The 26,118-nt window shown below is 43.4% G+C and overlaps 3 protein-coding genes across 5 annotated transcripts; 2 read left to right on the forward strand and 1 right to left on the reverse strand.

The window, feature by feature from the left end:
* Positions 1 to 207: 207 nt before the first annotated feature.
* On the forward strand, positions 208 to 9,969 carry LOC306832787 (zinc finger protein 654-like). 2 transcript variants are annotated; one of them, XM_079357752.1, is made up of 12 exons: positions 208 to 425; positions 1,512 to 1,657; positions 2,125 to 2,206; positions 2,435 to 2,570; positions 2,955 to 3,157; positions 3,347 to 3,483; positions 3,586 to 3,727; positions 5,131 to 5,415; positions 5,498 to 6,643; positions 7,534 to 8,273; positions 8,414 to 9,483; positions 9,573 to 9,969. In XM_079357752.1, the coding sequence occupies exons 1-12, from the start codon at positions 246 to 248 to the stop codon at positions 9,575 to 9,577; spliced, it is 4,272 nt and encodes a 1,423-aa protein (XP_079213878.1). In that variant the 5' UTR covers positions 208 to 245; the 3' UTR covers positions 9,578 to 9,969. The 2 variants fall into 2 exon arrangements, with proteins under 2 accessions (XP_079213878.1, XP_079213879.1); XM_079357753.1 differs by lacking the exon at positions 208 to 425 and adding an exon at positions 457 to 795.
* A 1,065-nt stretch (positions 9,970 to 11,034) lies between these two features.
* On the reverse strand, positions 11,035 to 20,536 carry LOC306832800 (uncharacterized protein). 2 transcript variants are annotated; one of them, XM_079357780.1, is made up of 11 exons: positions 20,346 to 20,536; positions 19,140 to 19,379; positions 18,840 to 18,957; positions 16,679 to 16,831; positions 16,343 to 16,537; positions 15,269 to 15,342; positions 14,826 to 15,023; positions 14,569 to 14,706; positions 14,359 to 14,448; positions 13,949 to 14,092; positions 11,035 to 13,802 (listed from the first exon to the last, which is right to left on the reverse strand). In XM_079357780.1, exons 2-11 carry the CDS (start codon positions 19,377 to 19,379, stop codon positions 13,674 to 13,676), a joined length of 1,479 nt encoding a protein of 492 aa, XP_079213906.1. In that variant the 5' UTR covers positions 20,346 to 20,536; the 3' UTR covers positions 11,035 to 13,673. The 2 variants fall into 2 exon arrangements, with proteins under 2 accessions (XP_079213906.1, XP_079213907.1); XM_079357781.1 differs by lacking the exons at positions 16,343 to 16,537; positions 16,679 to 16,831.
* A 1,030-nt stretch (positions 20,537 to 21,566) lies between these two features.
* On the forward strand, positions 21,567 to 23,402 carry cUnh3orf38 (chromosome Un C3orf38 homolog). Its single transcript, XM_079358364.1, has 4 exons — positions 21,567 to 21,816; positions 21,962 to 22,137; positions 22,216 to 22,439; positions 22,592 to 23,402. Exons 1-4 carry the CDS (start codon positions 21,690 to 21,692, stop codon positions 22,956 to 22,958), a joined length of 894 nt encoding a protein of 297 aa, XP_079214490.1. The 5' UTR covers positions 21,567 to 21,689; the 3' UTR covers positions 22,959 to 23,402.
* The last annotated feature ends 2,716 nt before the right edge of the window (positions 23,403 to 26,118 follow it).

Raw genomic sequence — 26,118 nt, forward strand, 5'->3', positions numbered from 1 at the left:
ATATTCAGTGATGAATACAGTGAAGAGCAGGTAAGATTTAATGAATTTATTGTCCGTTACATTGTTTACCTCAAGGCACCAAATTATTATCATAAGTCATATGATTGTCAGTAAAAGAGCTCTTCAAAAAACCTTGTGGAATGTCTTAAACAATGTTGATGTGTTGTCTTCCTTTGTGCTAAAGTCACTTTTGCTTATTGCAGCGAATAGGGTTGCCAAGTTTTTTTGTCGTGGGTTTTAGGAGGATGCTACGTCACCAACCTGGCAACTTTGACTATGCGCTGGATACAGCAGACAGTATGGCGGACAGCGAAAGTGATTTAGAAACAGAGGGGCTTGAATTAGCTCTGGACACATTATGTATCAGATACTGCAGCGAGGAATCGTCCCTCACCAGTAAATGTTACTGCTCCGCGTTTTGCGAGGTGAGTAAGACTTCTCTCTGCTTTGTCGGAGCGTGTTTATTTATCATGCTACTAGCTCCCCTAGCTAACGTTAGCCTCCAGACAGGCTCTATTTATGCAGTTGTTTTGTAAAGAGTGTCGCATAACTCTCCAGAAGTGGTTAAAAATGGCATTTAGATATAAAATGTGTCAGTAGCTACGTAACTTTGTGTACATGCTTCTTCCCAACAGTTGACTGACAGTTGGTAATGCTTAGCTCTGAGGCTAGTCATGAAGCTAAGCTAATTAAAGGTATGAGCTTCACGTTAGTCCTCCGGCGAGCTGGCTTTCTCTTAAAATGTTAATAGTAAACGATTACGTTTGATGAACACAGTATAGCCTGCTGTCCAATGTGAGTAAAAGTAAATACTGATCTGATATATTATTTAACAAAAAATTGGAAACGTTCGTGTCTGATGTCCCCTTTCAACACAAAAGATTTTTGAACGAAGTAAACAAGAGAAGTTTGTCAAATCAACGCAGGGGTCCCTGTGGGGGTTTGATTGTTAGCCTTGTGTTTTAAGGTTTAACTTAGAGATTAACGCTTATCTTATACTAGTTATCACGCGATCTATTCAGACTCACGGTATAGACAGTTTTCTTATAAATGAAACTCCTAAAACAAGTTCAACGTGTGTAACAATTGTTGTCAGCACCTGAAGCAGTAGACGCCTGGGATGTTACAATCACTGAACTCACGGTACGATTCACCATACGATTCACGTTACTGGGTTCATGTACAATTCTTTAGCTTTATGACTTATTTTACAAAATGAGACTGTAAACAAATTGTGACAGAAAAAGATTCATTTTGTCATGAAGACATCGATGCACCTCTTCACGTCTTTCGAGCGGGCCACAAACCTGCTTGTTGGTACGTTTGGTCTCCTCCGCTGCCATGGTAATGCCTTCTTGTTACAACCAACGTCCTCTGCTCCACAGCTGCTGACACTCACAATATCCCTTGACACTTTTGAATCATCTGCCCCACGATTATTTGTACTTCTTCAGTGAATTAGGACTGTCTTTTAGTTGTATTTAAATCATTATGTTCTTCTTCTTCTACAGTTGGTTGAAGAGTACACGGGGCAATGGCAAGTTCCTCTCCCTCAGCTGAAGGTCCTGCGGACTGCACTCTGCAGCTTCACCAAATCCACCGCTGCCTTTCCTGATGATTGTCAGCACATCCACTATGTTCTCAGCAGTCTGGCCTTGTGAGTACTTTGTTACCTGGAAACTGAGTTTATTATCTTTCAGTAACTGTGTGCGACATATTGACTTGAATTATTTGCAGTGTCAGTAGAAACCAAGAACGCAAACCAAAACAATAGCTTTGGTGTTTGGGTTTTGCTGACTGTTGTTTTATATGGAATACTAAATGGCTTTGTGCATGTATTGGGAAGAGTGTCTTCTAGCCATGCAGCATTTATTGTTATGTTATGGAAAGTCAGTGTTTTACAGCGTGGACCCTGGAGATGATGTTTTCCATTTTGAATTGTAGACAGCAGTAATCCTTAAAATGACACGTTTTTCCATACCTACCACTTGAACACTCACTACTCCAAAATAAAAGCATAATACAGCAAAGTGAACAAAAAAGTCCTTTTAAAGTACATATCCTACAGCAGTGGAGTGTTGATGCAGGCTCACGTTCCTCTTTTTCTCTCTCTCTCTCTTACAGGAGCTACTTTGAACTGATGCTCTTTTTCAGCAAAGAAGAATTTGTGGAAAAGCCTTTAAAGGACATCCTGGATTCTTTTCAGGTGAACAAAACGAATGGACCCAACGACATCCTGGTTTTTTCCTTCTCAGTCCACATGCTGCCGGAGACACACTTTAATTCAGCTAGCTGTGGATGTTTACCATTTACTTTCAAAACCAAGTCATCTCAGAAGTCATGTTTTCGGGATTAGTAGGCTAACGAAACAGCTTTGTCTTTTTCTTTTTTTTCTGGAGAATTGAATAAACCGCTGTCTTTCCACTTTTAACAGGAGTGCAGCGCTCAGCTCCAGAGGCATGGGAACATCTACCTTCAGCATGTGAAGCAGATCATCAAAGCAGGAGGCCCATGGGAAAACCCAGTGCTGCAAGGGATCCTGAAGGAGGTGGACATGTCACCAAAAGAAGGTAACAACAGAGAACGTCTCCTGTGACTAGACTCGCCTTGGATACGACCTCCTTATGATACGAAAAGGAAAGTCAGAGGATCAATCAAAACTCCTTCAAGCATTTGCTTTTTTTGTTTTCTTTTTTTTTGTTGTTGTTGTTGTTGATCAGATTTAATAAGCTGGGCTGAATGCATCTCTCATGTTTCAACTGTAGCCACGTCTTTGTGTCCCTGTCCTGTTTTTTTCAAAACGAATACTATGATGTATTGTTTCTCCCTTGGATGCTCAAAGTCCTTTTTATAGAATTCAAAAGAGAAGAACATCAGTACAATTTGATTCAACACTTTGGATGTAAATATCTCCGCACCCAGACCGCTCACGTATGATATTCCCTCTCGTGCAGTTGAGGACTACCTGAGCGCGGAGCTGCCAGTATTCTTCGAGCTGCGGGTTCGCTATTTACAAGCCTGTGAGCGGATGCAAGAGGCCAAGGCGTTGGCTAAACGCTGCCTGGAGAACCGTGAGGCTGGAAATCACCTCTTCTTCCATCAAGCCTACCTGACCTGCCTCTACAAAGCCTCACTGCATGAACACCTTCAAAAGGAGGTAGGAGAAAAAAGTATCGAGAACACGAGGCTTGTGTCGACAATGAGTCTTGCGGAACTACTTCAGAGTATCAGTTTTTGAAGTGTCTTGCTTTCCACGAACCGCAGAACTGATTCTCACGCATTTTCGTTCACTTTGAGTCCTGCGTATTTTAAACGCACGTCTTGTGCTTGCACGTGTTGTTTTCAGATGGCGGAGATAGACGGCCGTGACGCCGTCGAGATCATCTGCAACACCGAGAAAGTGGAAAAAGATGAGCTCCTGTTGTCGCTGTGTAAAGCTTTCCTGACCCAACAGCTGCACAACGGAGACATGTACTACATCTGGTAAGAACCTCCATCAACACGGCCTCGGGAATCTGAACAGTTGATCTGTGTGAGCGGAAAGCGGAGGCTGGTGTCACGAACTGTTCGTCCGACCTTTCACAGGGACCTGGTGTTCATCTGGAGCAGGTTGCATCTCCGGGCCCATCCGTCCAGACAAGGCTTCCTGGCTGAGTGTTTGCAGTTGGCTTCCTCGTCCGCTAACGTCAGAGCTATCTTCCCCTTTATCAAACTTGTCACTTCTGAGGTACACGCATCACTAAATCACTTTTTGAAACCTCTGTCTCCACAGGACGAATGTGTTCGGCACGCGTGGGAAGCATTGCGTTTGTTAAATAAACGCAGTGTTTCCCTCTCATAGACGAGATACCTGGGCCGCCCAAGAAGCCGATCTTTCTGATCGGTTTCAATACTTAAAAAAAAAAAATGTACTCATGAAATTGCTACGTGCACAAGAGAGCGTGCAATGACCTCACAGCTCTTCAGCACGACTGGAGAGGTCCGTCCTTCTGACCGCAATCATTACGAAACGATAAGACGGTCGTATGGAACGTGCCCGCCGTCTGCAACGTGACCACCGCAAAAAAAACACAAATCAGGTTAAAAAAAAAAGAGAAGAAGAAGAAAACTTCCCTCTCGACCCCTGCAGTGAGCTACGACGCAGCATGAGCTTTTAGCAGAATCGCAAAAGAGCGAGAGGGAGCGATCAGGTCCACTGTCCTTAAATCCCTCTGGGATCAGCTGTTGCTTTGTGCAGGGACGTGCACATGTTACCACGCTTAAAAAAAAGGGGGAAAAAAAACACTTTCTCCAAAATCTCCAACACAACGGTTGGAGATTTGACTAAATATTTAGCATTTAAACGTTTAGAAGTCACAGGGAGGAAGGATCGCTTCATCAAATGACTCCCTCGTGGCAGACGTCAGTCAAAGTTTGGACAGCTGCGACAGATGAAGAATTCACTTTGTTCCTTTTTCAGAGCACATGGGTTATTAATTTCTCTCCGGACCTAAAGTAAAACCTCAAAGTGTATCTGGGGAACATTACCATCCCTGCCTTTAAGTACCACATCATTCAAACGTTCCAATCAGTGGATGACGTAGAGACTGATTGGAAGTCGACTCGTTCGCCTCAGATCTTTCGAAGTAACCTCTCACTGCAGACAAAGAGAGTAAATGTTTGGTGTTTATCCTGCAAATATTTGACTATACTCCATTAAAAAAATACAGATTCAAGCATCTGATCAAAGTGATTTGTTGTTCAGCTTCTAAATGGCTTATAGTAGTGTAGTCTTTCTCTGGAGAATTACTCAAATTGTATCTTTTCATTTGTATCATATATAGTTGTCCTTGCTGTACTATTAATAGTCCCAAACCATGAACACAATCAAAACTATATTTCAAAGCATGACTCAAGAACTGTAGCCCCAGAACAAATTGACACACTTAGAAGAAATGTGTACGTTTGCAAAGGCTCATGCTGGAGGAAGATATTTTGTCAGATGATAAATCCTCATGACAATCAGAAGACGAGGCCTTAAAAATGTCACTAAGCTGCAGCTGATTAGCAGTAGAGGCTCAAATGAAATCTCGACCATTTGTCTTTGTTTGAATCCCTAATGTGTGTGTGTATGTGTGTGTGTTTGCACAGCTGGGGGTTGAAGGAGTCCAGGTCTGCGTGGAGCTTTGCGCCCGGGCGTTGCAGCTGAGCGACATGCAAGCTGACAGCGCGGCCTGTTCCCTGGTCTGTAAGACCATCGCCTTCCTGCTGCCCCACGACTTGGAGATCTGTCGAGCGTGTGCCCTGCTGGTCTTCTGTCAGGAGCGCAGCCTGGAAGCATACCGAACCGTCTGCCTGCTTTACATGCATCCCGACCAGGAGCAGCATCCCCACAGCAACCCTGTCCGCACCAGTGTGCGCTTCCACATCCTGCAGGTGGGAGGGGCTGAAAGGGGAATCAATGATATGTCGTTACGCTCTGATATGCGCCTCACTCTGTCCCATCTTTGCTCAACAGATGCTCAAGGAGCGCCTCTGTTTTGACCCTGAGTTTTGGAACCTGCTGGCCATAAGGACCCAGTGCTTGGAGTTGATGAGCGACAAGGTGATGAAGGCGGCCGCTCTCGATGAGATGAAGGAGGAAGAGGAGAAGGAAAACACAGAAGAGCTATCGATGGATACATTTGTAAATGACTCGCTCGCTGAAGATTTGAATTTGTGCCCCTGCTCTGGAGCTTCTGTTGTGACCGAAGACCCTCAAGAGGAGCAGACCAAAGACGAGAAGGCCATCAGGAGTTTTGAGCCGTCACATAAATCTCTTTTGAAGAGAAGGAAATGGAGGAGGGCGCTGCGGAGGAAAAAACAGGAGATATCTGACGACGAGGCAGACCTCGGCGATGATCCAGAATTCAAATACAATCTGAAGTCATCGGGCCACAAAACCATGTACTCACTGAGACGAAATCACACTAACAAGGAAAATTCCACAGCTGTCAAACGTCCTCGAGCCTGCAAAAGAGAATACTTGTCCAGATGCGTGAAGAGCCAAATATTGAAACGGAAAGGCCGCAAAAGATGGCTGCAGGGACTTCCCAGGTTCGAGCCGGTCCAGGTCCAGGTCCAGGTTCCGACTGTCAAAGTTCCAGGGAAAAAACGAGGACGGAAGCCTTTACACAAACTTGAGCTCTCCTACCCTGAAAATGAGATTTCAATAACGGAGGAGGACTCGGGTTCAGAGAAGATAACTGCCACAAGAAATAAGCCGGAAATGCTGCCGCGAGAGAATGAAGTCGGAGTGAAAAGGGACAGGAGCGTTGAGCAGGTGACCGAGCCAAATGTGGAAAATGGACACGAGGAGCACGCAGACTCGGGCTGTAGCAGCAGCCTCAATGAACAACCTGCAGAGACGTCTCCACCGCGGCTTGTCGAAGGTCCTCCGAGCGAACCCCGAGCTGCTGTTGAAGCTGAACCTGAGCTTGATGGTCCACCTTTAGAGTTAGTCGACTGCCCAATAGAACAGCTTCACAGCTACTCTCTTAAATCTAAATGTCCTGACAATGACAAATCGCAACCTCTGGAATCTTCCGCATCCGAGGAGCTTAACGGCGGCGATGCAGAACAGACACCCGAGGACAAAGAGGAAACAGAAGTGTCAAACACTAAGGTCAGTTTGTACTTCAGATACATTTTCTCCATCAGGCTTGTTGGTGGGTCTGCACCACTGCTTAGAATAAAGTGAATCCAATGCAGGCAGGAGGGATTTATTTAAAGAGGACATCCCCCTTTTCCCCTTTTCAAACAGTCCCCTGTGCTCTAAATGAAACATCTGTGTTGTGCTTGGGTCCAAACATAACATGAGTCAAGCACCAGAGGAGGTTTGTGACCCTGTAGAAACCGGCTCTCTCGGAACGCTCCGTTTTGGTGTCTGTCTCTTTAAATTCAACGATACTCAGTTTTCCCATTAGACATCAATCCTTTGTAGAAAGAAAATGAGGTTGATTATGATCACAAGGTTGAAAGGCTGGTACTCGTCACCTTGGCAACCAAAAACAATGGAGGACAAGTTGGTCTCGGCCACCTCCTTCAGGATTCCTAATTTATTTAATTTCAGTGGGTCTGAAATATGATTGGAGCCACTCCTGGACGAGGCGGTGTGATAACCCGTATTCTAGTCTCATACGGATCGCGTTGAACCCACATCCTCCTCGCTCAGTGTCTGATCGGGGGCCGTCATTATGAAAGCTAATCATCCAGACAAAGTAGGAGGGCAAGAATAATCAGATTAATGCTCATAGTAAAGGGAATAAACGATCTCAAATATAATAAAAAGTGCTGCGTCGTTCATACAGCGCTCCGAGCGCACAGCCAGCACTTTTTTGCCCGGAAAGAAACGCCAGGTGGACACAGGGCCTCATGCAGACCACAAACAAAGGACTGGACGATTTCTTTATATAAATGTTGTGGGTTGATAGACACTCAGGTTACCCACCAGGCTTGTACTGTTCAGCTTTTAGAACTCATTTCAGTGATTTTTTCTTTTCTTTTTTTTTCCAGGTGGTAGCCAAGAGAACATGGAGGGAGAGAATGCTCCGCACTCAACAATATGCTCACTTGAAGTTTCACTGCAAAATGTGCCGCAAAGACTATAAAGGTCTGAATGTAATGAGGCACGCTCTGTCGCACCTTAAAAGAAGAAAATGTATACTCTGCGGAAAACCCTTTAAACAGATCTCCTGTGCCAAAAAGCATGTTCTGGACCACATCGATGAAATGTGCAAGCAGAAACCCCTCGATAGCAAGCCACCTTCTGAGGAAACGCCCGCCGAGAACGGACTGGCGAACGACGCGGAAAATCCACCCCGACCTGCGGTGAGGAGGAAAATCAAGGAGAAAGTGTCGGACCTCCGGAGGGAAATTCGAATCATCAGGAACATCCGCACCCTCATCAAGAAGACGTCGGTGCTTCACAAAAAGGGCAAGAACCCGAGCGTTAAAATAACGGAACTGATCGACTTCAAGACGGAGCAGGTGGTCATCAAAGACGGGGTGGTGACCGTCAAAGATCAGCCTGTGATCGAGGGGGAGGGGGAGGAGGAGGCGGGCCAGTCGGCAGGAGAGAACGGCCACACCGCCGACATGAAGTACCACCTGTGTCCGTCCGAGTCTTGCGACCGAGTGTTCTTGAGGATCAGCAGCACGCTGATGAGGCACGCCGTCAAATGTCACGTTAAGGAAGAGAGCGTGCTGGAGAAGGTCTTTGTTTGGGCCAAACACAAGTGCATGCTTTGCCTTAGGTAAGACCTCATATCAGCCATGAAGAACGGTTTCCAGATGTCTTTTTTTTTTTTTTTTTTTTTATCTAAAAGTTTGATGTTTGTCACGACTAAATCTGTTTTTTGAAGACAACTCACATTCTTGTTCCGTCCTCCAACAGGAAAATGCAGTTCTTCCAGCACTATAAGGACCACATGAAGATGCACGATGATCCTCTCCAGTACTTCTGCTACCATCTGGACTGTAACCAGCGCTTTCTGACGCAGCAGGAGTGCAAGGACCACGTGAGTACCCATCAGCCCCTCCGGCCTCGGTGTCCATACACGGCGTGCGAGAAGCTGTTCCCGAGCCTTCAGTGTCTGTATGACCACGAGTGGAGACACTACATCCCAGCGCCTCAAAGAGACGAGCTCGAGATGGGACCCAGTAGGCAGCAGGAAAGTTCCGAAGCGCCGTGGAAGCAGAGAGTGAAGGTAGAGGAAATGTGGCTGCAGAGTAAAGCAGAGCAGAGGGGGAGTCTGCTTCCCGTTCCCGATCGCGTCGAGGATTGCAAAGAAACGATCAGAGCGGATTTACAAACGTCTTCAGAGTGTCCAGCAGTAATCCCAGAAAGCGACCAAGACCAGTCGAAACTCGAAACGCAGCCAGAGAAAGATCCGACGGATGGCGGGAAAGCTGTCAACGGACACGCGAGCGAGACGGTGAGCCGAGCGTCGGAGGGACAGGTCTTCACTTCCTCCGCTGGAGGAGGCGTCGCCGCGGCGACTCCGAGCAAGACCTGTCCGAAAAAACCCCGCACCGAGGCAGACCCATTGGACGTGAAAAACCGCGAGGACATGTCCTTCACAGATGAGGGAATCCCGCAGGAACTGGGAGCGCCAAAGATCACGGAGCACAAAACGTTCAAACCGGAAGATCCGGCGTTCAGCGCTTCAGTAACGGCGCCTTTCATTCGCCCTCCACCCTGCACCTACCTGAACGAATCTGTGATCTCGATGCGCAAGAGGAGGTCCGAAGAAGACGCCGCTCCCAAGAAAATAGTCTACTGGAGGCATAATAAAAAGAAGGACACTACAGCTAAGCCCCCGGTGGAGAATCCCGTTCCTGAGCACAAGATCAGGCATCGCTGTGAGAAGTGTCTCTCTTCATTCAGCAGCGTAGAAGAACTACAGAAACACCAAGCGCTCAACACGTGCTCGGCACTCTTCGGCTTCGACTCTGACGACGAAAGTAAGAACGCTCGATTCACTCGAGTATAGATAAGAGTATAAATCCATTATCATGAGTATATTTCTAACCTGTTTTATTTCATTTTGAAGGTTAGTGGTAAGAGAAGGACGTCATACTGGAGCATCAGGACGAGCCTTCAACAAACACTGGACTTATTCTTGTTAACAAGTGTGTACTCAAAGGACGCGTACGTGTGCCAAAACGGTTAGTTTGAGGACTTTTCCCCTCTGTACATTGAATCAATAGAACCTTTTTTTTAAAGCAATAATTTTGACAACTTTATCTAGTTTTCTACACCAAATCCTAATCAGTGTGATCTTTGTCAAGTGGGTACAACAAAAACATCCTAATCATGTTCTCGGAATCTACAAGAAGTACATTGAAAAATATCTTCACTATTTTACAAACAGAACGAGTTTCAGAACTAAAAGTGCTCAGCAAACGCAAACACCGGTATGTGCTGCCACAGAGAACAGGAGCGTTTGAGTCAAAGCTTCAAACACAGTCAGACAAAGTGGGACCAAGTTATCCGATATCTTCAGTGAACGGAAGCTGAATCTATTTGTTTTTGGAACATTTCAAATACACACGCTTGACTAAATGAACTGGCGTTTTTTGCTCGACTTTGTCCGTCACAGACGACAACACCTGACACTATTTTCAACTCGTTTTAAAGACGTTTTTTTTACACTGACATACTGTGTGGCTATGTCTAAAACGTAGTATTATTACCGGTTAAAATCCCAACTATAAAGCTGGACTAACAGTGTAGACTTGTCATGATATTTATTGTAAGCATTGTGTACTTTAACTGGTGGTTACATCCTGTTCACATCTCTTCAATGGAACAACGATGTTAATAAATAAGTGGAACCTGTGACCTGAAGAAGCAGCTTTCAAACGCGTCTGAGGTTGTGTTGTAGGTACTGTTCCTTCTGGCTGCCCGTCCTTTCAAGTCTAAGCAGGATAGGCTTGATTTTAAATTGGTCTTCCAATCATCACCATCGTGATAACAGGAAGTTACTCCATGAAGCCGTAACCAAAAAGTGTGAATCTGTGTTAGTCTGCCTTCAAACAGACCTGCGATCATGTTGTACAGCTAAAACAGCCTGTTTGATTTCTATTAGTGCCCAGAGTGTTGGAGTGCAGGTGAACACGTCTCACAGTAACATCTGAAGTGTGTTCACTCAACCATGATGTATTTTCTTCTCTACAGTATTTCAGACTTGGTTGTTTGTAATGTCTCCACTCAGAGACGGTTGAATACGTTTCATGAAATGTTTTGATTGGACTGCGCCCTTAAACCTTATTTATATGTACATATGTGAATAGCTTGTATTTGGAAAGGTAATGATGATTGCCCATCTATTTTTATATATAAAAAAAAAAAAGAGAGATTCATGTTTGAATAAACAAATGAAACTTAAAAATCGGATGCTCTTGATTTGTTATTGGATAAGACGTGTTGCACTTTAAATAGTCGCGTGTGTGACGCAGCGCTGTGACATCAAAGAAGTTCAAATGAAAACCAGCAGACAGACTCATGTTTGTTTTTTTTATTCAGCATTGCATATTTACTACATGAACATATTGCTTTATTGTTCGCCCCAGGAAAGAGGCAAACACAATCAGATAAGAATGCTTAGAAGTGGCTCGCTTACAAAAGTTTTTGCATTACATTTTTTCCTGATTCATGAGGTAACTTGGAAAAAGACAGGGAGCCCAGATAATGTTTCATTTTCCAACTCATTTCAACGACTAGCCTTCGGAGAAAAGCCAAGATACACTTCCTCTGAAGGCGTGCGCTCTCAGAAAGAGCCCAGTCTATTCCCCACACATGGTTTGAAATGTGTTGCATGTTAAAGTTGACATTTTAAATATGGCTTGGTTAACCAAACTTCAATATAAGGCTTTAAAGACACTTTATTTGTTGGACTGAGTGTTAATGTATCGGCATCCATTTAAAAAAAAAAAAAAAAAAAAAAGTCGAGTCATTATTCTAGCCTTCAAACGAAGCAGTGAGAGAGGCAGACCTGTCACAGGCAAGCATTCCAGCCTGGAGGACTTCCAGTGTCTCGTGCAGCAAAAGCATTCCAGTTTAAACACATGCTAATGAATCCATAACGCTTTAGTGCCGCTTACAACCCAAAGAGAAAGAAACTGACAGCTGTAATAACGTGCGTAACACAATGTCTTTGCAAAGGTCAGATTATGGCATGTGAAGATATCGTCTGGCCGAACAAACAGAGTACGACGGTGACAAACTGGGTTGTTTGTTTAAATAAAAACTAACATTTACTTTGACCTGAGAATAAGGTAATCCTAAGAATTCCAGAGAGAGAGAACGCTCCTTCTAAATCTATATATATATATATATGTTCTAATCTGCACACTCTTCATCTACAGTCACCATATTAAATGAAGGAGTCAATAGAGAAAATGGATCACGTTTTAAAAAAAGGCGTATGGACATCTTAAGGCCGGGAAGTCGGATTTCCTTTTTAGGGAGGAAACGGTGAAAAAAAAAAAAAAAGAACTTGCAAAATGTTACCAAAATAATCTGCTACATTTGATCTTAATCATGGTTACTGACTTGTGTAATGAAAATATATATTCAAGACCCGTCCTTCAATAAATGAAATATTCAGAGCTTCTTCTAACATTGTGATATGTACCAACAAAATCTTCTGAGAAAAGTACAAATATGAGTCATAGAGCATCCTAAATAGATACACTACTCTTACAGTTTCCATTTATTCACAATAGAACTCTTATCTTATATTATTTTACGTTTAAAAAAAACAAAACAATTCAGTAGCACTTTTCTGATTCAAGATGGAAGACCTGGATCAAGAAGCGGGGTAAACGAACCATTTAGTTTCACTTGAAGAAAGGATCATACAAAATAGCTCTCGGGGTAAGAGATGAGAACATGCAAAACGAAAAGGATCCTGTCCACACAGACAGGAGAGTTCAGGGAGGGGGTTGGAGTCCAACCTGTGCCAATCAAGTGAGAGACGAGAGCATGTTCAGTGTCCGAGAAAACATCGCGTTACCTGGGTCAAAGTTACGCATCGCAAATGTTCATCAGTGTGAATCTTTGACAACCACCACCTGCTGTTTAACAGCCAGTCTCACACTAGTGTTTCTATGTGAGCAGTAAATAGCCACTGTGTTGGGTGGGACTGCTGGAAGGGGGCTTTCCCTGGAAGAAATGTCATGACCTTGTTTACCTCTGCAGGTTATAACGGCGTACGATGAAGCAGCATGAAATGATGAAGGAGTGGATGTTCACGGTTCAGAGGGTTCTGATATAAGGCTTGTCAGGCTGATCTCCATCTGCTCCCATGAAATGCTCCACATAAGGAGCCCAGTGAGTGTTGGACACAACCGTGAAGATCTTAATGATCTTTTTGACTCCTGAGTTCCTCACATGCTGTCGACCAACTGAAACTACGGACATGTGTTTTCACGTCGCGATCACGCGGTAAAGCTTTACTCAGACGCGCCTCCAGAGCAGAACACGCTTTCATGTTCACGAAGCTGCCGCCTTAAAGTCCCCATGAAATGAAAAGGACCTTTGCCTCGGTTTGAATCCGGGGTGGTTCATGTATCTGCCATCGCCTGCCAGATAGTTTTCAAGATAAATCATTTTCTTAATATTCTGACATCCAAACAACTTCATCGTCTCTTCCTGTTCAAACATTTCAAATGTTTGACGACACATCCTGAACTCTACGGAGTTTTTCAAAATTTTCAACCAATCAAATAGCTACGTCGAAGTTTACAATCCAAATCAAATTCAGGCTAAGTCCCGCCCTTTAACTTGTGATTGATTCTGGCCCTTTTCATTTGGAAAATGTGTCCCATACTCTTGTAGCTTCTTTCGTGGGGACTTGAAAAATTCTCTTTGCAACTTGTATTTTGTTCTCCTCTTGTCTTTACTTTAACCAATACGTGTTTACAACTCATATAAACTACACATACAAAGACGGGGCTTTAGGAGCTCGGATTAGCCTGTAGGTGTTTCAGCGATAATGCCTCTCCCCACTCGGGTTTACAGTTTGTTTTGCATAAAATATTTGCGTTGTTAAAGACCACAGGGCTGCGTTTTGCAACGCGTCAGACTCGACCTTCAGGTTGTGGACGACGGCGAAGCAGACGGAGCGTCGTTAGCTGAACGAGCGTGCTCAGTGGGAGCTGTTGGTGCTCCAGTCGTAAGGGAGAAAGCTGACTTTGGTCTTCCCGGCAGAAAGGACACCCTGCAGGCTGGTCTTCTTCGGAGAGTCACCCATGTGCTCCACCACCCACTTCAGCAACTTCAAGGGAGAGGAGAGGGGGAAGAAAGATCACAAACCGAGGTCTCGAATGAGACTTACTCAAAGTGTGAACCCCAACAGATCAGAGCACGGTAATGTCAATGTGTCTATATATAGAGTTATGTATAGACGAGGAGAAACGCTACCTTCTCATCGGTGCCTCCAAAGTCAGCTTTGTACCACTTAAATATCTGACTGAGTCGCACTTCTTTTTTCCCAGAATCCACCACGCAGCCGTCGTCGTTTTCCAGGAAGGCCTCAGCTGCTATGCGGAGTTGGCCGTCAATGTCCTGATCGGGTTTAATAGAACAGGAGGAATTTTAGCTCATGAAAGTTCTATCAAGTAGACATGTTGTATAATGGAGGCACAGGATTAATACAAAGTCAAACACTTGTATAACTGACACTTTTTGTTACAGTTTGGTTTTTCAGTGCTCTTTCCACAACAAACGTGGCAGTGTGAACCGCAGCGAGAGTGCGCTCCTCCCTGACATCCTACAACATGTTTGTTTCCATCGAACGATACAGAAAACTGACGGCAGGACTTTGCTCTCACCTGTGGAGTGTACGTTTTGATTGGTGGGCAGCCCTTTGCGCCGCAGTTCAAGGCAAAGTGAATGAGAGGCTCGGCGTCAGGAAGAGCCACCTAGTGGACGACATGGGAAACGAAACGTGACAAAATATGAAGGATTTCAGCCACAGAAGGAGAAAAAAAATAAATAAATAAATAAAAAGCATATGTGTTGAAATGATGGGGTGGAGTTACTTGTAGTCGTGGGTCTGTTTTGGAAAAGGGCTTCAGAAGCTGCGCGACGCCTTTTCTGTTCCCTCTCAGAACGCCGTTCTCGATGTCCTGTAAGGTGAACACCTCTCCTCCAATGAGGTAGCTCACATAGTTGAAGAACTGTGGACAAGAAAAATACAAATCTTTTAAACGCCGTTCCTGCTTGGGGTGTTTTTTTTTGTTTTGTTTTTTTTGAATTGGATGAAAAATAAATAACGGATAACTCTGCACTATCTTACTCTGTATCTCTGCCACATGTTGGTGGGGGCCCCCATGCGGAGGTACCCATGGATGACCAAGGCGTTGTAGATGTTGATGAAGAAGGCCAGCTTCTCCTCACGACTCAGCGACAGCAGCTCCACTCTCTGCAGCTGAATGGCGAGCTCGCTGTAACGCTCAAAAGCCGGGCTCACCGACATGCCTTTGTAGTCGACAGACTGTGGGAGGGACGAGAACAGGGGAACACAGACCTCACCTTTATTTTTTTAAATAAAATCAGGAAGAACGTCGCAGCATCACTTGAAGGTAAGGTCATCACTTTTCTACGTCGATCAACATTTAACAACTAGCAAAATGCATGGACTGTATGAAACATGATCAAAGCCATGGAGGATACAAATCCACCATAGAACCAGACCGATACACCGGATCATCAGAAAGTCGGACATGTTGGGGACGTTACCTTGCCATCAGCAGAGAGATGTTCAGAGAACAACTTCAGAATCATCTCTCGTAAAAGCAAAGAGAGCTCAGCAGCTGAGAGGGAGAGAGAGAGAGAGGGGGGGGAGACATACGGTTGGTTAATATTTCATACATTCAACGACGGTGTTTTCAGGGGAGCCGTGAGAAGAAGCAAACCAAGCGTTAATGTTAGCAACGTTCGCCACGAAAGCTTGAAAGAACTGAGGAATGTTTGGAAAAGATTTGAATCCTTGAACTGTTGTGGAGAATTAAAAAAAAACAACAACAAAAAAATACATCCTAATGCTATAATTACATTTAAAAAGATGTGAAATAAAAACATGATGAAGAAAAAAAAAGAAAAAAAAGGACATACTGCAGACCGATCAATTTGTCAGGTCCGTATTAGAAAACATTAGCTGTGACAGACGAGCGCAGCACAGCAGAAACGATTAGAGCCCTGGTCAAAGAAGAGGCTTTAACATGTCGGCCAAATGAACAGACTCCTCTGTTAGTGAGCTGCTTGAGTTATGTCAGCTGTAGAGACAAGGCGCAAAACCACCACGAGGACAAAACAAGAGAAGAAATGCCAACGTCAGCGTATTTCATCTGTCAAAAGAAACGTTATGATATATATGTATATGTTCAGGCCTTTCCCCCCCTTTATTCACTCTCTATCTGAAAACGATTCGAACTGATGAAATGTACAGTTTTCTTTTACCAGGACATGTAGCAAGCTGCTGACGACGTTTGATTTGAATGAAGAGGAAGCAAAAACCTTCTTCAGGTTTGTCTTAGAACTGATCTTACATCACAGCCGTCACATTAAGAGGTAACATCCACTGCACAAATCAAGGCCATCATTATATATATATCATAAAGCCTTACTTGACTTCTTAGCACCGCAGAGTTTACCAGCGTACCACATAAACCCAAAGCCGATCCAGAAGCACCATAGAACCAGACGGCGGCAAGTACAGGACAGGAGATAGAGAGCGTTTGGACACCCAGTGAGCACGAACCCAAGATGTTATGTGACCGTTTGCCCCGAAGCCTGGGTCCGGTCCTGACCTACCCTCGATGGGACTGCACGCTGCTGTCTGTCCTGTGTTGAGGGCTGAATGAGGGTCGTCCTCCAGCAGCCTGTACAGTGTTTCCATGGTTCCCTTCCCTTCTCCAAAACTGCCATCCTGCTGCCCACAGTCGTGCACGCTCACCATGTACTTCCTCTGCAACAGTGCTTGGCCAGTTTTAAAGGCCTCGGCCCTGGCTAAGCACACACAGGCCCACATTCAGGTTTTAGGGGGGGGGGTGAAACATCTGGGTCTGACTCGATGTTGTGTGAGTCAGAGGTCAGTTCAATTCAACTGAAACATGAATCAAAGCTTGACTTACTGCAGGCCTTACTTACCCATGCCCTTCTCTCTCTGCAGCCAGTCGACCAGTTGGTCACCTGAGAAGCTCTTTTTGTATAAAGTCAGTCCCCTCCTATGACTGCCAATCACACTGCCATGCTTCAGGTCCTCTACCAAGTTTGCATACTCATCTCTTTCACACTGAAAGTCTGTGAAGGGCGAGAATGTGCCAAGCCACACATGTACAAACACACAACGTTACACCAACATGTTTGAATATGTGCAAATAAGCTGTTCAGTATTGTATCAATGAAAACCTATTCCACAGGTGGGAAGGGAAGGTGATGAATCGGCAGTAGCGGCGTTCATTTGAATCTTAAAGGTCACATATTGTCTTCCTTTTCAACCAGTTTAAATAAGTCTCAGAAGTCCCCCAAAACATGTCTTTGAAGTTTCTTCCTCTAAATCCTCTCTGATCCTGTATTTGAACATGTTTATAAACTCTCTACACTGAAACACAGAAACAGGCTGTTTCTGTGTCTGTAGCTTTAAATGCAAATGAGCTGTGTTTGACCACGCCCCTCTGAAAGGGCTTGGGCTTTCTTTTAATATTCCCCATTATTTACAGGGAGAAGGCAAACTCAGAGGGCCGAACAAACAACCTAGCTGTCGGAGTGTCACCCACCTGGGTGAGGGGCTACTGCCCTTTGTGATGTCATGAAGGGAAAATCTCCAAATGACATGTCTGAGAACACACTTTCTGAAAAGTGGAGCAGGCAAAAGAGAGAGAAGATGGACTTTTCTCATCATTTGGGAGTCTGTGGACAGACTAGGGACACCTACTGGTGTTATAACAAACATAGCAAAGTGTATTTTGTGTAATATGTGACCTTTAAGGAAGCACCATGCAAAATAAAGCAAACTGTAAGAACAGTTTAACTTGAATAATAAAGGCAGCCATGCAGAGGACAGCTGGCTCAACGGAGACGAGAGAAGAAAGTGTTCTTTTAAATCAATGATACAAAACAAGAGATTCTACCTGTCGATGTACTTTAGACACAACAGTCCACAGCCTCCTTAGAATTATGGCCTCGCTCATTTTAATAACACAATAACAAAATGGTAAAATGGTAGAGATGAACAACAGGGCACCTTGTGAACAGCCAACCTACTCGCTCAGGTACCACTGAACATCACAGTGACAGAGTGAAGTCATTTACAAATGATGTCATCAAGACGCTCCGGGGGGGAAAGATGAGAGGAATCAAGGCTTTTTTTTAAAGAGGACAGTGGATCGAGTCAAACATCAGGGAGGGAGAGAGAGAGAGAGAGAGAGAGGGTTGGGCATGACATGCCTCAAAGGAGCCACAGGGTGGATTTGAACCTGGGCTGCGCGTAAGCTGACCACTCGGCCACCGATGACCGAGGATCAAAGGCTTCAACTTAAAAACATGAACAAGGCCAGAGATCGGTTTGTCGGCACCCCTCTCAGAAAGCAAAGCGGCCAGCTTGCTTTGGACTAGCAGGGATGTTGCTAACTTTCCATCAAAGCTAACACCCTGTTGGTAACCTCACTGGTAGAACACAGCTCCTTGAACAGATACTGAGTCCTAGCTGCGACCAGGGTTTGATTCCTAACCTTGACCCTTTGCTGTGTATTCAGCCCTCGTCCCCTGCATATTCTCTCTCTCCCTCTCTATAGCCATTAATATAGAACAGAAAGCAAACACAGGATAAAAGTCATCTTCAAAAAAAGACGACTCTTAATTAAAATACGACTCCACAAAAGGCTCCTTGGTACAGACTTTGTTTACACAGTGGGGATCTGATCACTTTTGATGAGGTACTGGGAGGCAGCCGGGGCCTGCGCGGCTCATCTAGAGGATCACGTTTCCTGTATCAATTGTCTGTGTTGGCATAAGTGAAAGGAACTGACACACACAAACACACACACACACACACACACACACACACACACACACACACACACACACACACATCTGTCGAAACCCAAACATTTCACAATGTCAACATTTGACACAACTCGTTCTTGAATACCATTCGCACGAGTCATTCCCCTGACATTAAGGAAACCTTCCCGTCACAGAGGTTCCTTTTGTTTTAACATTTAACAAACAATATCTGAGCCTACTGGGCAAATATGACAGAAAGCAACGCACAATACGAGCCAGGACTGACTGACTGAGAACCGCTCACCTCCATCGATGTCTCCATCCATGTCCATTAACTTATTCTCATCTGGCAGAGGGGGAGCATCTGCAGGAAGAGGCTCTTCCTTGACCAGGTTCACCAACCTCTGAAGCTCCTCAGGAGCCTGACAGAGATAAGACAGGTCAATATGGACACGCAAGCTGAAGCACATGTATGTCGATTAAATAAAGGTGTAACTGTCAGTATTCAACATAACCAGTGTTTGCCACACATAGATGACACCTGGGCAGGCCGCACCAAGTGTATTTATGGCATAGCGTCTTCAAGTTGCGTTTATTCCTTTACCAATTTCTGGAGGTCATCGTTGCCCCCGACGTGCACGTTGTTAAAGAAGATCTGAGGGACCGTGCTGCGGCCCGTCAGCTCCTTCACCCTGGATCTTAACTCTGGATGTTTCCCCACATCCACATCGCATACTGGTACTCCCAAACGTCCCAGCGTGGCCTTTGCTTGCACACAGTGCGGGCAGCCCTGGATGGAGTACACTGTTACCCGGCCAAGAGCATTTTTTGCTGACTCCCCCATCTGCAGCAAGAGAGGAAGAAAAAAGAAGAGGAAATATAGAGAGAGCAAAATCAGATGCCAGCTGGTCACGTAACAGTATGTACGTGTTTTTTATTTATTTTTTGCACCAATGTATGCAAATACAGCTTTCTCTACCTGTTCTGCTCGTTTACTAAGAGCTGCTATTGAGTACACAGAGGGTGTTTTATTTTGACGAAGTCATTTATTAAAAAAATAAAAAGGTATATGGATTTAATGCAGCTGTCTCACAGTCTTTTCAATGTGAGTAGATGAGATAGTGAACAGCTTCATGGCTCAACTTCCTCCCTGCTCATCTCTGAACATTTCCTTCCCATTCAGTCTAATGCAACCTGTATTACATCTATGTGAGCCAACCACACAGTTCCTCATTCTGATAACTACTTTATGGCACCAGCAAGACAATGTTAGATCGAGCTTTCCAAACTGAACTGCTAGATCATAAACCTCAGGTCAATTTCAGCTCGAAAAAGTCCAAAGTCCTTCAAACCTTATCTACTGAGGAACCCTGTAAACAGAGCCGAAGCTTTTTTTTTTTTCTTTTGACATTTGTTAAGTTTTGACTCAAACAATCCTAACACGTTCGCTTCTTCTATATTTTACTATAGCAACACCTCACAACATTAAATAAATAAATACAAACCAGCGAATCTGGCCTTTCTTCTATTTTAAAATATATTAAAGGCTGCTGGAGAATCTCGTAATGGAGAAGAGATGACACTTTAATTTTAGTCATGACACAAATTACATGACACCAAACACTAAAGCTATTTATGGGAGATTAAGTTAGAAATACACGGTCATATATAAATAAATAAGAAAAGTGACAACAGTAATTAAATCATAACACGTCTCTTTCTGTGAGATTATGGTGTTATTATGTACTGACTGTAGCATTGAGCAAAGACACTAAAACATATTAGACAAATAATATTAATATTACATTACCTTTCAGCGAATGACTGTGCAATTTTAACTCGCGCAGTTTATCCCCGTTGTCCTGTAAATTAAAACATGACAAGAAAAGACATGTGTTTTATATAAGAGCAGCTCTAAGAGGTCTCCTGTCGTTCAGGGAAATAAACTAGGCGAGCTCACACCATCACATCGAGCCCGTTTTCGCTGTTTTTAGCTAGCTTGTGTTCTGATGCCTTCAGGTGCTCCTTGTAAACTAAAGCATCGAGCACAGTCGGTTGACTAAACATAAACTTAATCATATTACACTCTTAAAACCTTAATAATATGCAGGACATCATGAAGGTCAAAAGATCCCTGCCTAAATAAACACACATGTTCACGTATTCTGCCTTTAATCCTGGACCTGGATGATGTTTTAAATCTGTTGTTGTTGTTTTAGACCTATATCCAATAACAAGAAGCCACAATGTGCTTAGGCTATTATCTGGCACGAATGGCTAATGCCTATCTGAAAGAGACCAGCAGATCATTAAATGAGAGCTTTTTTTAAACAAAGAAGTCATTTTAAACGTGTGTGCTTTTCATGCTATCCCCCACACACTGGCCCTGTCTCGATGACCTGGTTAGATTTCCACCAACCTCAAAGAACTGTCACCAGAAAGAGATAACGGAACCAAAGTTGTATATTGGCAAGGCAGGATTGCCTGACACCTGACACCTGCAACAGGGCCTTAGCTGCCTAATTAATATCATTAGACCTTCACAACATTTGTACATTTAAAAGGGAGAAATAATTAAATCAATTCAAGACAGTATTTTTTTCTCATGATATGCTGTATTTATTACTACTATGACTCGATTTAGAAGATGGCATTAATAATTGTTTTTATTTATTTTCTTTAGCCAAATTTGCTTCATAAAATAAATGAATAAACATATCTAATATTTATTTTTGAAAATGTAATTGAACTATCTTTTCTGACTTTTTAAAGGGTAAAAAGTGAATATAATTATAACAGCAAACTGGTGATTAAAAACGGATAAACTACAAACTAATGTTGAAACAGTTTTATAAAGAATCCATAATGACGTCTTTGTGTTGGCATGGGGTGGCAAAACCAGAAGAAAATAAACACTAAATACAGTTTTAAGTTAGAAAAACCGAGAAAAATGAACAAATAGAAGTGTTGAATTTGCTCAATACTTGAAAACCAAAGAATTCCTGCAGCCATGAAGGCAACTTCTCTTCTGCCCTAGGAACTTCTAGCAGCGGAACGTTGCAGGACGTGTTTGGTTGCTGCACGGACAGTTTCCTTGTCGGACACGAGTGGAGTAAATAGCAGCTTGATGTTTTGTTTTGCTGTTTAAGTCAAGATGTCAGGATTAACAGACACAGAGCGAGCTGGATGTAAAAAGATAATGACGTTTATGTCAAAAAGCGACTTACTGTCACTTAGTGACACAGTGACGAATAAGGTGATAGTTGTGGAAGACGAGAGAGGTATGTTTACTGTTTGTCTAATGTTTAGATGTGTGCATTAAGTCAGCTAGTTTCTTTATATGGACACAGACGAGTAGAGGTAAAGAGATAAGTATACGTTTATTATGTTCACATGATTAAAAAGTAATGTCTTCACCCTTTGCAGAAGCTGCGCAAACCATTCTGTCCTTTAGCAAAAACGCGGAAGAGTTTCTGAGGAGGAAGAAGGTTCAGCGCGACCTGATTTTCAAATATCTGACTAAAGAAGGAGTGATAATGCCTCCAAACAGCGACAAACATCAGCTGGTGAGAAGGACGCTGCAGCTCTGGTCACCAGGGAAGGTAAGTGAGTGTTTGTAAACACTTTCCAGACCGGCAGCTGTATTTGAGTGAACTTGATAATGTCTTGTGCCTTTTAAGGATGCTGATGAAAACTGTCCAGGGGAGACGGATGAGACCAAACAGAGACCGAACGATTCGGACACAAACTTCAAGGACGAGGATGACCTGCAGGCGCTTGGTCACCAGTTCTGCCACTGGTTTTTCCAGCTTTTAAACAGTCAGAACGTCTCGCTGGGCCAACAGCCTCAGGACTGGGGACCACAGCACTTCTGGCCAGATGTGAAGCTACGGCTACTCGCTAGGTGAATATGTTGAGTAATCACCTTTTGGTCTACACAGCATTTACACGTGTATTTTTCTTTATGTAGGACATAAACATGCTTTAATTCAACATTTTATTTTGCACAGCAAGAACCAAAACTGAGATGACAGAGCTGTGTCTTTTTTTTTTCAGGGCTGGCAGTGTACAGATGGAGGAGTTCCTGGGAGCTGAACTGGTTAGCCTGCGTCTCCAGGCCTTGACGAGGGAAGAGCGCCTCATCCTCATGCCGAACCTGGAGCCTCACGGACTCAGGGTGCTCGCCTCCCCGCACGGCCTGGTGCTGGTGGCCGTAGCAGGGACCATTCACAGAGGTAGTGCCTGCCTGGGCATTTTTGAGCAAATCTTCGGCCTCATCCGCTCCCCCCTCGAGAACAAATGCTGGAAGATCAAGTTTGTCAACCTGAAGATCAGAGGGCAGGACGCTCTGGGAGGGACAGCGATAGAAGCTCCGGCCTTGACTTGCAACTCCACTGAACTGCAGCTTCTCTGCAGCTTGTGATACTCTGACTTTTACATCGCGCACCGATCATGCTTAACTGAGCATGCTCTCCTTTTACTCATAAACCAACCAACTTGCATTTTATTTGTTTATCTTGTCTGTTGTTCAAAGAATCTAAAACCAGAACTCCACTTGCACACTCTGCTCCCCTGACATGTTTTTGTTCTGGTTCACAGGTAAGTGGGCAAAGTTTACCTACAGTAAATGGGATATATATTAGTTTATATAAAAACACTAATTTTATCGTTTTCCCCTTTTAAGACAATCGAAGGTTTTGCTGATTCCTTTTATGGAAACACAATTACTTTAAAGAAACTGTAAATTGTTGTGAAGAAAGTTTTGTTATTTTTAAAATTGAGTGCCTTTATTTAAAAAAGCAGACATGAATGAATGGGCTGTTGTGAATATGTACCTGTATCAAACATAAAGATTATATTAACTTAAGAGTTCACTTGTGCTCTATATGACAGGAAGGGGACTACTTTTTTAAGGTTTAGTTGGGACTTTCTGTGAGTTTTATTAGAATAGATAGCTAGATAGATACTTTATTGATCCCGTGGTAAATTCATGGGAGGGAGTTTATCCCAGGGATGGAGAGAGAGTGGGGTTTGACATTCTGGAAAGGAGCTACAGGTTGAATTCAAACCCGGGCCGACTGAGGACTACAGCCTCTGTACACGGAGGTGGGGAGGTACACACTCACTACACCTCTGGCGCCCCCAGAACTTTATTACTTAACACAAGTAAAATTGAATGCACGGGTGATTCTGGAGTATGTTCGGGTACTAGGTAAAAAAAAAAGTAATTTGGAGACCCTCAAACCAGCGTTGATTATTATTTTTCACTTCCATACAGATAACTCTTCATTTTCCTTCTGTGAACTTTTATTGACAAACTTTCACAGTAATAGTGCTTGAGTCATTTAGCAGGGTATGGAGAGTGAGTGCTGTCAGATGGGGCCGCCTTTATACTGTCATTGCAGAATTTGCACATTTTTGAGACACTTCCTCAGAGTTTGAGTGGATTGTTAAGCTGCACTACAAGAACTCAGACCTGTACATGTTGGTGCAAACCTGTCTGGGAAAATGACAGTTCTTGATAGACTGTATTTTTGTATTTTTATTATATGCATTTTAAAATGACGGTTACTTTATTTTTGCAGACGGTTCTGTGATGATTCGTGCTGTGGCTTATGGGGCTGATTCTGTTTGGGCTGGAAAATTGTGGGCCAACTGTTTACTGAGTTTTTTTTTGTTTTTTTTTAATCCAAGCAGTAGTATTGACAATCTGCTGCATTGATTACATGTTTTACATTAAAAGAAGAAGGTAGGCCTACGTTAAGAGTCTGGTTCAGTCTCCTCCTTAACAGAACATGGATTAGTTTGGATTTTTTGACTTGTTCATATGCAGCCTCTGCTGGGCAGTTTCAAGTGTTTACAGCTAAAAGGCAGGCCATAGAAACCCTGAATATTTATATTGTTTCCCAAAGTGTTGTCAAAATGACCAAATAGATTATTCTTTACCACAAGTTTTTCTCACAGACTAAATTTTTTTATCCCAAGGTCAGAATATAATTTATGATTTATTCTTGAATATTTCCAACCTCATTCAGCATCAGAGGGCATACAGTACACGCCCTGGCATTGTAGCTCCTAAAGCCCAAGAATATTATTATTTGATTGACATGGCAATAAATTGTTTGAGCGTTGCCATTTCTATTCCCCTTCACCTTGTTCGACCATCGTTGTCATTTGCAGACTGACAGCCTCCCACACACCACTGAAATGACTCCCCTGGGTGGTCAGATTTTTATTAACATATACCAAATGACTCTGACCTGGGTGAAAACCGCGACTATATTTGCAAAATGTATTTGTTAAAAATTGAAATGAAGACAACGCCTTAACTTTTAGTTCTGGAGGTTAAGTCTCCTCTGCTCTACACAACATATCAGTATGATGCGGGCAGGAGAGAATCCAACTTCTTTATCTTGATCACAGGCTCGAGGTAAAATATCGTTAGCTTGGGAATAACAGCGGAGAAGCCTTAAAATACTTGACAAGCATTAAACAATGTGATACTTCTCCATATCAGCTTTTTCCTTTTTTACTTAAATGTATTTTTAGCCACATTGTAGCTCTACAATTCAGCATTTTCACTATTATACCATGAAGTATATCCTCAAATTGGATAAAGCTAAATAATTAATCCACAGTATAATTCAAAAGAGCCAAATTGTCTCCTTATTTCTAAAGTAAATCTGGTTTTCCACTGATCCTACTCTGTCATCCTCCTCCTCAGGACTTCTGGGCTCTGCTGGGGCACAGAATATGCCAGTGTGACTCTGTGGCTTTGGTGGCAAATGTTACATGTGGGAAATTATTCTTGGCAGCTGTTTTCAAAGGCCTCTGGAATAGTTAATATCTGTGACTGTATGGGTCGGAGCTGCGTGGTCCTTTGTGCTTTACTGGGCCATAGTTGTGGTGAGGGGGGGTGAACCACTGCAGCCATTGATCTCAGCCTGTTCACCTCTCAGTAAGAATAATAACAAGCTGCTCGCCTGCTGTCTTTATGGCACTTGGCTTCTTTGCGTTTTAATAAGCGGTTTGGCCACGGTCGCAGCTCTGACGCACACGTACGAAAATACCTTTGCAGTGGCGTCTGGTGATGGTTTTGACTTCGAGAACTTTTTTCCCCCCTCTTTTCTCTAATAGGGAAGTGTGTTTCCCATAAAGGAACATGCTAAAACCTAGATCCATGGCTCTTTGAAATAATGTATGGGTGGTGAACCGAGCAGACTGCTGCTTTAATTCTCTACCCATTTTTTTTTTTCATGGTTCACTTTGATTGGGACAGATTGTATGTTAGCTTTGCTCATAGGAACAGCCTCATTAGTTATCAAAGATTACTTTTTTAAATGCTTCATGCTCCAGCCATTTGTCACTCTCCAGCATTATGATGGCTTTACAGATCCATTAATGCCGAAGTGTATTTTTAAAGAAAGGCCTCCAGCAGTAATTCTTTAAGTGGTGCCCAGGGACACTCTGGGTTTTCTCTGGGACTTCAGAGAGTCCTTGAAGTGGTTCTGGATATGTTTATAAAAAAATGAGGAATAAATCTAATCTTGATCGTACTTAAAGTTCATAGTTACTGTTAAAGA

The sequence above is a fragment of the Symphodus melops genome (assembly GCF_947650265.1).
Source record: "Symphodus melops genome assembly, chromosome: 12".
Classification (NCBI taxonomy): Eukaryota; Metazoa; Chordata; class Actinopteri; order Labriformes; family Labridae; genus Symphodus; species Symphodus melops.